Here is a 15,617-nt window from a genome sequence, read left to right on the forward strand (position 1 = left end):
CATCATATCCACATATGCTTCCAGCGCAATATTCAGCTCTGTTGAAAGGTTTGTACACCGACATTAAAGGGCACAAAGTCACATACATATTTAGCTTACAGTCAAGCTAATTTATTGAAAAAATGCATTAAAGCCTCAACAAATAGAGAAGTTGAATAAAAACAAAAGATATTGCCTATCAAAAGCTGCCACAGATTTATTGCGTGGCACTCATTGTGGTGTTCCCAAAGCAGATGAGATAGTTTGGTTCTGCAGAGATTAAGCCAAGTTCGTTGCCTTTGCACATGTATGGTGTGGTATAGGTACACTGAAAACAATGCTTGCTGCAGGAATCTCAATCTACTCTCATATATACAGTCTACTCCAATATGTACTATCCTTGGATCCCGAAAAAATCACAAAAACATCCTTTTCCTGCTTCTTATTAAATCTATATCTGCAGTCATCTTGGAAGCTCTAGTTTTTAATGACCTTCTTTTCTTCCTTGTTGGAAATAGCCAATTTCTATTTAACTTTTCTTTTAAGAATCCATGAGCTAATTTCCTATTTTATCAGCGGATAGCTTAATTTAAGTTTCAGTCTGCTGAATTTGACATTTCCTCATGCATTTACTGTACATTTCCATTTTAGATGTAATGCTGTTAATGTTGAACCTTGCAATGTAATGGGAATTTCATTGTTAACTCTGTGTCTTACAGTCTTCGAATATGGATGATTCATACTTACAGTTTGCTGGTGATCAAAGATTCTAACTCATTGGGAGGTTTGGAGAATATTCCATTGGTCTTCAAGCCACTTCCCCACTTGCTACTGAACAATCCCTCAATGAAGTATCCATTGCTAAAAGTAAGCTTTCCCTGGAGCATAAAATCATAAGTTAGTGCATTTACAAATAAACTGGGAAATGCTACAAGGTGTGTCATTGAGTCTCCTGCTCTTACTTCAGTACCAGACTAATGGGGAATCCCAGAGGAAACAGTCACCATGAGATGATCATGATTTTTTTTCTCTAAAACTAGTGCGTTAATTCATTACATCATGGAGGTTTATGTGTTATTCAAACCATGAAACATTTATGCAGTGGTCATCTTTCCCTTAAAGGTCGGGAGACAAAAGGCCTATTCAATTATTGTCCTTCTGTCAAAAGTCAGTGATCTAATCCAATGATCTATTAGACCTCTTGATGATAGCAATTTATGTTTTCGGTGAGAAAAGGCCATTTAAGTCCATTTAACATACCTTTGAGTGGTCTCCAATTTAGCAAAAACTCATGTCAGTTTTTAAATAGAGTTTTTGTTCTTTATTTGTATCCATTTTATCTTCTCTGACTCAAACAACAATCTTCAAAATCAGAATCAATTAATCTCCATTCACTTCAGCAAAAATCAGTGCTCATCTTTCTATTTCTGCTTCCACAACCACACTAACCCCTTCTCAACGAAACAAACAATCATTTGCTCTTTTTCTTTCACAAACAAGAAAAAAATTCTGCGGATGCTGGAAATCCAAGCAACACACAGGCTTTTTTTCTCCAGCCTGATGAAGGATCTCAGCCCCAAACTTCAACTGTACTCTTTTCCACAGATGCTACCTGGTCTGCTGAGTTCCTCCAGCATTTTGTGTGCGTTGTCTTTCTTCCCCTCATCCACCTTTGGCTACATTTATCTGGTCTAACTCCCACGTGCTTCCTTATCCCTACATCGACACAGATCAATCACTTCCTTTCTCTCACCCTACTTTTGTTGATATCGCCTCAATTTTAGAGGCAAAAATGGAAACACTCTGTTGTGAACTTAGTATTTCAGTAATATTTGAGTAATATTGTAAATTCATTGATTGATTAAGCATTTTTTGTTTGTTTAAATGATTCATTACAGGTCATATGTAAAAGTACTTGGAAGGTGTCCAAACCCGAGACAACTACCTGCCTATTGCAGCAAGACGTTCAATTTTTAAAAAAACACAGTGAAAGGTTCCAGTTAAAAAGAAGTTCAACATGTGGATTCATTGGAAAAGAAGACAGTATAGTTTTTAAGAAAAGGCAGAAGATGGATGAATTCATGGGATCATAAACTGGGAGTACCAGGAGATAAAAATAAAAAAATTCGAAAAAACAGAAATGACAAGTTCCATCAGAAAGATACACTAAGCACATTCGATTTCACAAGAGGAAACTGGATGTTATATACTGAGTGAACTGAGCAGTATCTTGAAGCAAATTAAATAGTCAATGAGAAAAAAGTGCCAATTTTGCTGAGCCAATTAGAAGAGCAAAAAGTCTATTTGGATGTTCTCCAATCAAACTAACCAAAATGAGCTTTGCTGATATTGTGAAAGTAGTGCAGGAACATTCAGAACGGAAACCATGGTTGATTGCAGAATGCTTTAGGTTTCATAAGCAGAGTCAAAAGGAAAGGGAAGACATTTCAGCACACATGACTGAATTGAAGAGATTGCCTGGGCATCCTCAGTTCGGTGATGGGCTTAATGATGTCCTGAGAGATTGTTTGGTTTGTGTGTTACAAGAAGCCATTCAAAAATGGCTCCTAACAGAAGCACAACTCATACTTAAAAGAGTAGTTGAAATCACTGTATCAATGGAAACAGAAACCAGAGATGCAATTAGTGCAAATGGTTTGGAGGAAAGGTTTGTCCAGAGTCTAAAGAATGCACTGTGAGCAACGTCAGCAAAACACACTGCACTGATACGGATTCAGGAGCTCGCCAATTTCCTCCTTGGGTATCACACTGCGGCACACTCCACAGCCAACAACACACCAGCTGTGCTGTTCTTGGGTTGTCCCTGGCCCGCACATTTCAGTGTCCTGTAACCCAGTCTCAGAAGGAGTATGCGGCATAAACAGCTGAGGGCTTTTCAAACAAGGAGGTTCAATGCTCACTCTTGGACAAGCAGTCCAGGTGAGGGACTACAGAGGTGATCAAAAGTGGCCACGTGGAAAGATTAAAGACAGCACAGGTCCACTCTCCTACACAATGGAGTTTGTGTCTGATGTCATCAGGAGGTGACACATTGGTCAGTTGAGGAAAGCAGAGTCAATTCTTAGAGAAGAAAGGTGTCCAGAGCTGTCAGAACCACTTCTTGCACTCCCAGAGTCCTATAATCACCACAGAGGAGACTGTAGAACCTGAGGTTGTTTCACTGTCGCAAGTCTCACCTGCCAAGCAGAGTGACCTCCCCAGTCAGGAAATACATTGGCCCACAAGAGCAAGAAATCTTCCACAGTAATTAAATCTACAGGCCTGAATGGGCCATTTGCAATGCTGTTGGATGTCTATAGACTGTACTGGTTGCATTATATACTTTACTGTTAAGATGTATTTTATATTGATCAGGAGTCTATAGTTAAGCATGGAGGAGTGTTGTGTATTTAATACTTCAGTAATATTGTAAATATATTGTTTGATTACGCATTCTTTGTTGTTTAAATAATTCATTACAGACTATATCTAAAAATACAGAAATAGCATACATCATTCCATCACCACATCATAAGTGTGCACCTTGGTAAAAGCAAAAACAAAATTTACCCACATCACTCAGGCCCCCTTGTTTCTCTTTCAATTAGTTTTATGTTTTGGAGTTACAAAGCATAAAACACTCTGCAAATAGAATAGTGATTTATTCTGCTCGATTTGGACTTGATAATGTAGAAAAAGAAATTTCAATCTGAGGCCATGTGTTCCTGTATTTAGCTAAGTATAGTTATGACATAAAATACAATTCCTTCTCTTAATCTTCCTACTACTCCCAATCATTTTAACTGAAGTTTGAGGTCAGATAATCACGAATACGGCCCTTGTCATTCAAAGCTGGAAGGCTACAATGTTATAGATCCTTTTTCTCTTGGGTACTTCATAAAAATACAAATATTTAGTTCTAGAAATCCGTGCTGGGTTAAGCATCAAGCAAGCCACTCGGCCTTGTGAAAAACAAGGGTCGAGTCAGGAACGTTTGTACCATGACCAGGTTAATCTGACAGGAGACCAATCCGGACACCACGCGCCAGACAAGAATGGCTGACTGTCTAGTGTGACAAGCTATGAGATGAGATGAGTTCTAGAAAGAGTTGCAGGTAGTCACTGTAAATAGCTACAGTTTTACTTCAACAAACATGCTAACCTTTGCTTACTGCTCATGCTGCCACATCGCCTTGACCAAAATAAATTCCAGCCTGTTAGCAACACAGAGTGATGGGGAAACTCAGGAGGTCAGGCAGCAAGTATAGAGAGAAGTGAACAGATGATATTTTAGGCCAGGACAGGAGGGCAAAAATGAGAATTTAAAAGATGCATTTTTGCAAACTTAAATCATACCAAGACCTTTGTGTACATGAACGATGTTTGCTACCCTGTGTTGACTCCTGGAATATTTCATTTATCTTCTCATACCTTTAATTTTCCAAAGACCCACTGTGCTCAGATCTGAATAATTTTTGTTTCTGATACATTACAAGTGTTTCACAACATTTTACTAACTTAATAATGCAATCTATTGCTACCATATTGTATGCTTAAATATTCTAAACCCTTCAATTAGCTCTCAACCTATATGTAATATCCAGACATCTTTTCTTCTATAATGAAACCTCCTGAATTTCTGTTCCATCTGGTGTATTTTACTAATTAATATTCTCTGCACTGCTTTGCTTGGCGGAAGTGATGGCTGCCGCATGTGTACAACTTTGCTGACATACATTTTAGTTAATTAATTAAATTGTGTAGAGCTCAGTGACTTCTGCACCCAAGTTCCCAATGGTTGTTTCTTGCACATGGGTGAACACCAGTAGTAGTAATTTATTGAACCCAATTTCCATCAGTCATTTGAAATTTGTAATAATTTGCCAACTGGGATATCTTTACTGAACACACAAGTAAACATCCTGTTTATAATAATGCAGGTTAAAATTTATACCTTTCCAGTTAGATCAAGGTCTTCTGTAAACTCTCCTTCATAGGCAGCATCATCCTCTGACAAAATTGTTCCAGGACCCTGATGAAATAGAGAACATGTGATTAGATGCTGGGAAGTTTTAAAAAGAACAGTTATTTTGACAAAATTTAAGAAAATGAATTAGTATTCCTTGTGAAGGTCTTTATATTATTTGAATAGAGTGGAAGATCAAGGGAAAAAAGCATAAGGTTGAACAGAAAGTCATGAAGAACTATTATAAAACATGGACTTCACCGTGACAACAGTACTTCATCCAGTCTGAAAGCCAGCCTTAGCAAAGATGTAAAAGCTGTATGAATTAAGCAAAAATAAATTCCATGGATAAACTGGAGAAATTGAGACTGCATCTTTTGAACAGAGGGAGTTGTGAGGCCATCAGAGAGATGTAGTGTAAAGATGCTTCACTTGGGTACAAGTTCCAGGAGGTTTTATAGTTATATTAGGAGTGAAAGGATGGGTAGGGAGAGAATAAGTCTGCTTAGAAATTAGCAAGTCTGTCTATGTCTAGAGTCACAATAGATGGGTGGGATTTTTAATTAATATGTCTCATCATTGTTTACTGAGGAACATAGCATGGCTGTTGAAGATTTAAGGAAAACAAGTGAAGATGTTTTGAAGGGCATTCATATTACCAGGGAGGAGGAACTTTCAGCATTATAGTGCATTAAGAATAAAGAATAGAACTTTACAGTACAGTACAATCTCTTCAGACCATGATGCTGTGCAAACCATTTAAAATATCTAAGGTTAAAGTGAACAATCCCCAAGGCCTAATCAAGTGCATCCTCAGATTTTAGAGGAGTCTAGAGGAAAAATTGTGGAGGACTTCTCAGAGATATTTGCTTCATTATAATCCATTGATGAGATCTCTAGAGACTGGAAGCTGGCTAATGCTGCTCCATTGTTTGAAAAGGGTAGCAAAGACAAGCCGGGGAACTACAGGCTGGTCAGTCTGACATCAGTAATGGGAGATTCTCAATGATAGGATCCACCAGCGTTTGGATTGAATCTGATTAGATGGAGTCTGCATGGCTTTGTGTTTGGAAGATCATTTTTGATCATTTTCAAAGAGCTTTTTGAATAGGTAATCAAAAAAGTAATTGAGTGCAGGGCAGAGAATATTGTCTATTTGGAATTTAGCAAGGCCAATGACAAGTTTTTGTCTGCTAGGCTAGTCTGGAAGGTTTGTTCCTATGGAACATAGGGAGAGCTAATTAAGTGAATTCAAATTTAGTTCAGAGGTTGATTGTTTCTCAGAATGGAGGCAGAAGACTAGTGGTGTGCTGCAGATTGATGTTGGGTTCGTTGTTATTCACTACTTAGATAAATGACTTGGATGTGAATGCAAAAGACTTGATCAGTAAGTTTGGAGATTACACAAATTTGGACTCTTGTTGATAGTGAAGAGGGATATCATAGGTAACAAAGGGCTCTTAATCTGTATTGGAAGTGAGCCAAGGAAGAGCAAATGGATTCCAGTTCAGATAAGAGTAGGGCAATGCATTTTGAAAAGTTAAACCAGCATAGGACTTGTACTATGAATGATAGAGCATTGGAGAGTTTAATGGAACAGAGGAACTTAGGGGCACAAGTGTATAACTCATTGAAAGTGGCCTCACAGCACTTTCAGTATTTAGGCCCTGGTTCAATGGCTATGGGGTTCTAAAAGAAGAGATGACTGAATCTCTTCACAACTAAGCTTTCAATAATCACTAGATTCTAGAATGCTACCAAAAGACTGGAAAATTGTAAATGTCTCTCCACTCTTTAAGAAGGGGGAGAGAGATAAAAGAAAGGGAACTATAGGCCAGTTAGTCTGCACCAAGCTATGAGCCCATGGTATTCTGGGAAAGATTCTAGCATGGATAAGGCAGTGCAAACAACACACACAAAATGCTGGTGGAATACAGCAGAAGCACTGTTGATGTTTTGGGCCAAGACCCTTCATCAGGACGAAGCCTGGCCTGCTGTGTTTCACCAGCTTTTGTGTGTGTTGTTTGAATTTCCAGCATTTGCAGATTTCCTCGTGTTTGCTGGATAAGGCAGTGGCTGATTGGCAGGAGGCAAATAGTGGGAATAAATAGAGCCTTTTCTGGTTGATTGCCGGTGAATAGTGGTATTCCACAGTGGTCTGTGTTGGGACTGATTCTTTTTATATTATATGTCAATGATTTGGATGGTGGAATTGATGGCTTTGTTGCAAAGTTTGCAGATGAAATAAAAATATGAGGAGGGGCAGGTAGTTTTGAGGGAGTAGACAGGCTACAGAAGGACTTAGACAGATTAGGAGAATGGTCAAAGAGATGGCAGATGGAATAGTGCCGGGATGTCATGTACTTCGGTACAAGAAATGAGAGGGCTGACTATTTTCTAAATAGAGAGAAAATATGAAAAAAAACTGAGGCGCAAAGGGACTTGGGCAGGTTCCCTAAAGATTAATTTGCAGCTTGAGCCTGTGATGAGGAAGGCAAATGAAATGTTAGATTTCATTTCAAGAAGACCATAATATAAAAGCTAGGATGTAATGTTGAGACCTTATAAATCACTGGTGAGGCTTCAATTGGAGTATTATGAGCAGTTCTGGGTCCTTTATCTTAGAAAGGATGAGCTGAAACTGGAGAGGGTTCAAAGGAGGTTCACAAAAATGATTCCAGGATTGAATGGCTTGTCATATGAAGAGCATTTGATGGTTCTGTGCCTGTATTCACTGGAATTCAGAAGGATGAGGGGTGACCTCATTGAAACACATCAAATGATGAAAGACCTTGATAGAGTGGATGTGGAGAGGATGTTTCCTATTCTGGGAAAGTCTAACACCAGGGTATGCAGCCTCAGAATAGAGGGATGTTCTTTTAGGATGGAGATGAGGAGAGTGGTGAATCTGTGGAGTTCTTTGCCACAGGCAGCTGTGGAGGCCAGGTCTTTATGTATAATGCAGAGGTTGATAGTTCTTGATTGGTCAGGACATCAAGGGATACGGGAAGAAGACAGAGGATAAGGGCTGAGAGGAATAATGAATCAGCCATGATGAAATGGCAGAGCAGACTCGATGGGCCAACTGGCCTAATTTTGCTCCTATATCTTATGGTCTTATCTTACAATAAAGTTATTAATGCCCTCATTTTTTTAACAAACTCAATAATCAATTTGCAAACAAAATACTACTTGTGGTAAAATTATATTTTTATTTACATTGCCTTAGGAATAAATTTTAGCCAAAGCTACGGGGAACACTGTCCATTCCTCTCAAAAAAAAGGCACAAATAGATAAATTACATCAACAGAGGCAACAGAGTAGGTCTCTGTTTAATATAATGAAGGCAGGAGAAGAGAAGGCTGATGTTCCAATCTATATTGGGTCTGTGGATAGACTATTTGTTACTCACGATGATCTTGTTGTTTTGGAATTTGCCCTCATAGCTAACTCCTGACTGTGTGATAACAATGCCACGTCCATGTTTACAGTCCTCCAGCCATGAGCCAATGTACCTCTCTCCTCTGCACATAATCAGAGACTCAGTTTATTTTTGGCTGATGATTGAAAAGTTGAATAATTTCTTAAATAACGATAAGCAAATACATTACTTGAGAAAATAGTATTTCAAACATCTTCCCTTCTGTCCCAAATTTCTGCTCCTTCTGAACAACAGCATAGGTTCAGGTGTATGTCCGAAGTGTAAAATTCTCCTTCCATGCCCCAAAAAGTGCTTTTATTAGTATAAAGTATAGTAGGCAAGGTTAGACCTCACTTCACATTTAACTTTTTTAAAAACTTGCTTAGCTAAAGTTAGATGTGAAGCAAAACCTTTGGTAATTGGAATCCTAGGTAGTTCTCCACCGATCAAGATTGGAAGTCCTGATGGCTTTGTGACCAAGTTTGCGAACAATACGAAGACAGGTGGAGGGGGAGGTAGCATTGAAGAAGCAGGTAGTCTGCATATGGATTTAGATTAGGAGAATGGGCAAAGAAGTGGCGGATGGAATACAGTGTAGGGAAGTACATGCTCATGCACCTTGATAGAAAGAATAAACCATATAACCATATAGCAATTACAGCACGGAAACAGTCCATCTCAGCCCTTCTAGTTCATGCCGAACACTTACTCTCACCTAGTTCCACCTACCTACACTCAGCCCATAACCCTCCATTCCTTTCCTGTCCATATACCTATCCAATTTTACTTTAAATGACAATACCGAACCTGCCTCTACCACTTCTACTGGAAGCTCGTTCCACACAGCAACCACTATCTGAGTAAAGAAATTCTCCCTCGTGTTACCCCTAAACTTTTGTCCCCTAACTCTCAACTCATGTCCTCTTGTTTGAATCTTCCCTACTCTCAATGAAAAAAGCCTATCCACGTCAACTCTATCTATTCCCCTCATATATCTCTATCAAGTCCCCCCTCAACCTTCTACACTCCAAAGAATGAAGACCTAATTTGTTTAACCTTTCTCTGTAACTTGGGTGCTGAAACCCAGGTAACATTCTGGTAAATCTTCTCTGTACTCTATTTTGTTGACATCTTTCCTATAATTCGGTGACCAGAACTGTACATAATACTCCAAATTCGGCCTTACCAATGCCTTGTACAATTTTAACATTACATCCCAACTCCTATACTCAATGCTCTAATTTATAAAGGCCAGCATACTAAAAGCTTTCTTCACCACCCTATCCACATGAGATTCCACCTTCAGGGAACTATGCATCATTATTCCTAGATCACTCTGTTCTAAAGGTGTAGACTATTTCCTAAATGGGGAGATAATTCAAAAATCAGAGTTTCAAAGGGTCTTGGGAGTTCTTGTGCAGGATTCCCTAAAAATTAACTTGCAGGTTGAGTCAGAGGTGAGGAGGCAAATGCAATGTTAACATTCATTTCAGAGGACTAGAATATAAAAGAAAGGATGTGATGCTGAGGCTTTATAAGGCATTAGTCAGACAACACTTGGAATATTCTGAGTAGCTTTGGGCCACTTGTCGAAAAAAAGACACACTGGCATTGAAGAGGGCCACTTCTAGCTGCCTTACTAAAACAATCAGCATAATCAAATACCCCACGTACCCTGGACATTCTCACCTCTCCCCCCTCTTTGAGCAGAAGATACACATATGAGGCTCATGGATAGCTTCTATCCTGTTGTTATAAGATCATTGAAATGTCCCCTAGCACAATAAGCTGGACTCGTGACCTCAATCTATCACATTATAGCATTGAATCTTATTGCCTGTCTGCATTTTTTCAGTAACACTTCATTCTGCTATTGCTTCCCTTGTTTTACCTCAATATACTGTTATAATGAAATTATCTGTATTAATATTATGCAAAAAAACCCTTTTCACTTTGCCTTAGCACGTGTCGAGAATATACCAGTTTATCAATTAACCAATTTTAAAATGTTCCTTCAGCATAGCACTCAAGTTCTAAATGTGGACAAATCAATTAGACTTGGGGTAGGATCCACAAATAACTAACTCAGAATACAGTGGAAAACAATTAAACCATGATGATATTTTATTCTGAAGGCAGTTTTATGGAAGATGTCAATGAATGTTATTGTCTTTCTGCAGAAATACTAGAAAAAACTGTAAATCATCCGCGTGTAAACAGCAACACACTTCAAGTTATTGGTTATAGGCACTTCCAGAAATGATGTTGTTTCATCCAGCATTATTACTTACAAGACATCAAAACATATAAAGTTGAAGGCAATCTTGTAATTAGCAGCGACTAGTTACTCCATATAGAAAATTCTTTTTGCTGTCATCAAAGACACAGGAATAAAAAGTGAGTAAGATGTAGATTTTGTCGTAACCCGTCAAAAGTGGAGAATATCTGGAGCATGCTCATGAAAAGTTTATTGATACTGTTAATTATATAGTTACCACACTGATCAACAGATTATGGCCAGTTTGAGGTTGTAGTAAATTATACAGAAATGCAAGTCAATGCGATTGAGATACAGAGAAGTCAAGACCTAATTAAATACCATGAGTCTAAATAGCCAATCTTCTGCCTTGAAATATAACTCAAATACCAGTTAGAGGAGTGCATACTAATGTTCATGAAAAACTAAACATAGAAGACACTAAATTAGCTGGAAGTTGTTAATAGTCATTTTAAAATGTTTTCAACCATTATTGGTGATTAAGGACAGAGACTAGCCTTGAATTCACCAGCTGGGGCAAATGGACAATCTTGAAGATTATTGTTCCAAATCAAACTGTCAGTGAAACAGTCAATACAATGGGAGTGTCTGTTGCTGCTATGAATGTGAACATGGTGTGCTAATTTTGTAAAGAGATATCTAACTGTCAATTCTACCACTCAATCCATCAACTCACTCCTGGAATATGTTCTACTGACATCATTTCCACCATTTGGTTTATTGTAACAGTTATTCGTGTGGATCCTTGATAGTCATGTGACTAGCATCATGTGAATCATAAAGGAGAGCAGTGTCCCCCACCAAAATCAACCTCACACACATTTCTAAGATGTATGGATTGAATAACAGTACGCAATAGGCCCCAATTCTACCTAGAGTCCATCTATCACTATCCCAACTGGGTTAACTCTGGTGCATGAAGTTGAAGAGCTATCTCAGCAAATGTAAATGACAATTAGATGTCTCTTTCTAGGTGCCAGAAAACTTCTAGAAAACATGCACCTCCAGAAAAAAATGGTAAAAATTATTCTCAAAATTGACCCAAGTTGACTTTGAGGCCATCTCCACAGACAAGTGTAAACATTAGTTTTGAGGGGAAGAGGGATCAGTCTTTTCTCCTCTTTGACTGTTGATTCAATATTATAATATATTTGATGGCCTCCTACCTTTCAGGGTCATCAAGCACTCCGTATCCTGTTTTTTTATTATTCTCCCAGTGCCCCATATACTTAAAGGCTTGCTTTTTCAAACAAGGGTTGTGTAGAATTCCAAATCCATGTCTTTGGTTGTCTTGGAAGTAACCTTTATAGACCATGCCATTTCCATACCTAAGAAGAGAGTGACCGTTGAGTATTGTTTTCACATTGAGGTGCATATTATATTAAAATGTGGCCATGTTGTTCCAAGTTCAATGCACAGTCTTCAATCAAACAGCAAAATAGCAAAATGTGGTGGGGGGGGGGGGGGTGGTCTGGAATCTCAACAAAAGTTATTGTTCTTATTCCTTATGTAGTGAGTCCTGTTGAAATCATGAGAAATCAGTAAACACCAGACATAGATCTGTGGTAAATTACCCCTCTGATCACATCACAGACCACTGGCAAACAAACTGGATTGATATTGAACAATACTTGCTTACGTAAGGCATCAGAGTCTACAAGCATCTGCAAACTGGAAACTGTCTGTTGAGAGAAGTAGAGTCAACAGAAGGTGGGGTTAGGGAAAACTTAGAACCCATTGTTGCCTTAGACGCTGGAGCTAAATGTCTCATTGGTTTATTTGGCACATTTTCTCACCACCCTAAACAAATATGAGAAATTCAAATGCACAAATAGGCCTGAACCTGTCTATGCAATGTTCTGTGCTAACAAATTGAATTCCATAATGAAGGCGCAGGTGGCAATTGTACTACAATTTCTCCCCGAAAGAGAGCATGGAATGTTCTTGGAAATAGTCCAAAGGTGATTCACTAAGATGAAACTTTGGATACGAGGACTGGCTTCTCTAAGTGTCAGCCATAAATGTGAATATAAAAGGATGTTTTCAAATGGACAGACAACATAATTTTCTAGCTTCACTTTCCAAACACTGGACTGTCAGTTGTGAACACAAATTAAGAAACGTATTTCCTCGAACATTAAAATTAGAACTAAGCTAATTAAAGCATTACAGAAGATATTTCTTCACAAAACTAAAATGGAAGTAGAATAGAAGTAGAAGAGCATTCAGATATGACTGTGCAGAATATACTAGATCTGCACAAATTGAGCAGAACCCAGGATAGCCAGCATAGAAAATAGCTCAGGCACAATTTGTCAATCTTCCTGTTTAATGTCAATGGATTCAAAAAATGTAATTCCAAGATCACTGTTTAAGGAGGAGGAGGGGAGGTGGGAATGGAAAGGCAACTATGGAACAGATAATCTAGTTTAGTTGAGGGAATACATTTAGCATTTGGGCATAAACTTAGTACTCAATTTCAAATAAGTGAGTTAATTTAACACAGATCATAAAAGTTGCTGGGGTTTAAGTCATCCAAGCTGATCTTATACTATAGCCTGAGAGCGGACCATTTTGACGAATTGAGAACTAGTCGTACTTACTCACAGATGCCATAACCATGCATCTTTCCCATTTTCCAGTGACACTTGTAACAGTCAAAGCTCTCTGGCCCTCCAGGAGTGACATATACACCAAACCTGGAACAAAGCACCAATAGAATTTCAATCATATCATTGAAACATTGCATCAGTGTAATAGTAGCATTCACGTGGTCATACAAGGGCTAGTTTTGTTCTCACTCAAAGTTCTGCAAAGCTAACTAAGCCAGAATTCAATGATCACACAAACTGCTGGTGGAATGCAGCAGGCCAGGCAGCATCTATAGGAAGAAGCACAGTCGTCGTTTCGGGCCGAGACCCTTTGTCAGAACTGACGAAGGGTCTCGGCCCAAAACGTCAACTGTGCTTCTTCCTATAGATGCTACCTGGCTTGCTGCATTTCATCAGCATTTTGTGTGTGCTCCTTGAATTTCTAGCATCTGCAGATCTCCTTGTGTCAGAGTTAAATGATGTTCTCTTCCCCTTTCTGACTCTGCAGCCATACCAATACTTTAAAGAGAATCAGCCAACCCATCTTGCCGACCAGCTGGTTAGGAAGGACCACACAAAATGGTGACCTAAATACGGACCACTTACATTTATTCTGCAGATTCCCACTTCTTCCCACCTCCTCCTTCAAATTATTAGAGTTGTTTCAAAAAGGTTTTTCATCATTCAGTTCTGAAGCAACTCATCCAAATTTTGGCACTGCCATTTATACAGAAAATAGCAGTTTGTACCTTTAATGCAACAATAATATTCAAGGTATTCTAGGTAATCAAAGGACCTTGTCAGTAAGCCACAGAGCGAGTTTTGGATGGGTGATTAAAAGCTTGATCAATTAGATAGGTTTTTACAAAGCTTTAAAAGGAGAAATGCACAAAATGGAGGAGGAACTCAGCAAGGCAGGAAGCATGGAGGGAAGCAATCTACATTTCAGGTTGAGACCCTTCATCTGGACTTCAAAGGAAAATGTCCACATCGGCATGAACCCCAGAAATAGTGTATATAGCACCTCCTATGTACCACACTGATCATATTTTTGTGCCACTGTCGTTTTTTTCCACTAATTGCAACCTTAGCTAAATAAAGCAAATCTCCTTTTCATTTATCAGAGCTGAATGTTTGCCTCACTCAGGAGTAAGTTGAATATTTCATTTCATTAGTGAGCAATTTCAAGTTCCTGGGCGTCAATATCTCTGAGGATCTATCCTAGGCTCAAACATATCGATGCAGTTACAAAGAAGGCATGGCAGTGGCTATATTTCATTAGGAGTTTGAGGAGATTTGGTATGTCAGCAAAGACACTTGCAAATTTCTACAGCCTTACCGAGGAGAGCATTCTAACTGGCTGCATCACCATCTGGTATGGGGGGGGGGGGGGGGGGGGGGGGAGGGGCACGGCAAAGTATCGAAATAAGCTGTAGAAAGTTGTAAACTTGGTCATCTCCATCATGAAATCTTGCCTCCCCAGCACCGTAGACCTAAAAAGTGATGACTCAGAAAGGCAGCATCCATCATTGAGGACCCTCATCACCCAGGACATGGCCTCTTCTCATTGCTACCATCAGGGAGGAGGTACAGGAGCCTGAAGGCACACACTCAGTGACTCAGGAATAGTTTTTTCCCACTGAAATCAGATTTCTGAAAAGACATTGAACCCATGAACCCATGAACCCTACCTCATTACTTGTTTCTTTCTCTTTTTGCATTAGTTTTTATGTATTATATATATTTATATACATTATATATATATATACACACCTGTAATTACTTACTGTATTTGCCATTTTTATTATTATGTATGGCAATGTACTGCTGCTGAATAACAATTGTGATTTAACAGTTTAACAGGTGGAGCTCTGTAAGTATGGAGATATGCCAGTGTTATTAAAACTAATTCTGATTTTGATTAGTTCAACAAGCTCTCAAGTCACGATTGAAAATAAATGTTTGGGCAAAGTTTCTGACCATTACGGCAGAACTTAGATTTATACAACAACATAAAAATTGTAAAATATCCGATGTTCTAGCCAGGAGAATTGACAAATAAAAGAGTTATTTGGACAGATGCTTAGAGTTGCTCAAAATGGCTCTCATTAAGGGATATTTTCAAGGAGAAAACATGGGAGTAGAAAAACAATAGCATTACCAGGATTGTAATAACCTAAAGACACTGTCAGAAATGAAATCACTTATAAGCCAGGTGTTTCCAGTTCCTTGCAGAGAGGAATGCATGCAAGTGTTTCCATACATATCAAGCTCCACCTGTTAAACTGTTGAATCACAAATGTTGTTTTTAAGTGGCAACTAAGAAGAACAAGATTAGACAGGAATAAGTGCTGATGTGAGTGTGTGTCTTTAGGCTTTTT

The 15,617-nt window shown here is 38.7% G+C and overlaps 1 protein-coding gene across 3 annotated transcripts in view; it reads right to left on the minus strand.

The window, feature by feature from the left end:
* LOC132396647 (ALS2 C-terminal-like protein) overlaps positions 1–15,617 on the minus strand; it is an 86,511-nt gene that overhangs the window by 13,197 nt on the left and 57,697 nt on the right. For all 3 annotated transcript variants that reach the window (XM_059974385.1, XM_059974377.1, XM_059974392.1), the window contains 5 exons: positions 13,249–13,344; positions 11,812–11,973; positions 8,359–8,470; positions 4,934–5,011; positions 727–857 (listed from right to left, as the gene is read on the minus strand). In XM_059974385.1, coding sequence (XP_059830368.1) covers positions 727–857; positions 4,934–5,011; positions 8,359–8,470; positions 11,812–11,973; positions 13,249–13,344 — 579 coding nt within the window. The remainder of the gene's footprint in view (positions 1–726; positions 858–4,933; positions 5,012–8,358; positions 8,471–11,811; positions 11,974–13,248; positions 13,345–15,617) is intronic.

The sequence above is a fragment of the Hypanus sabinus genome, chromosome 1 (genome assembly GCF_030144855.1).
Source record: "Hypanus sabinus isolate sHypSab1 chromosome 1, sHypSab1.hap1, whole genome shotgun sequence".
Taxonomy (NCBI): Eukaryota; Metazoa; Chordata; class Chondrichthyes; order Myliobatiformes; family Dasyatidae; genus Hypanus; species Hypanus sabinus.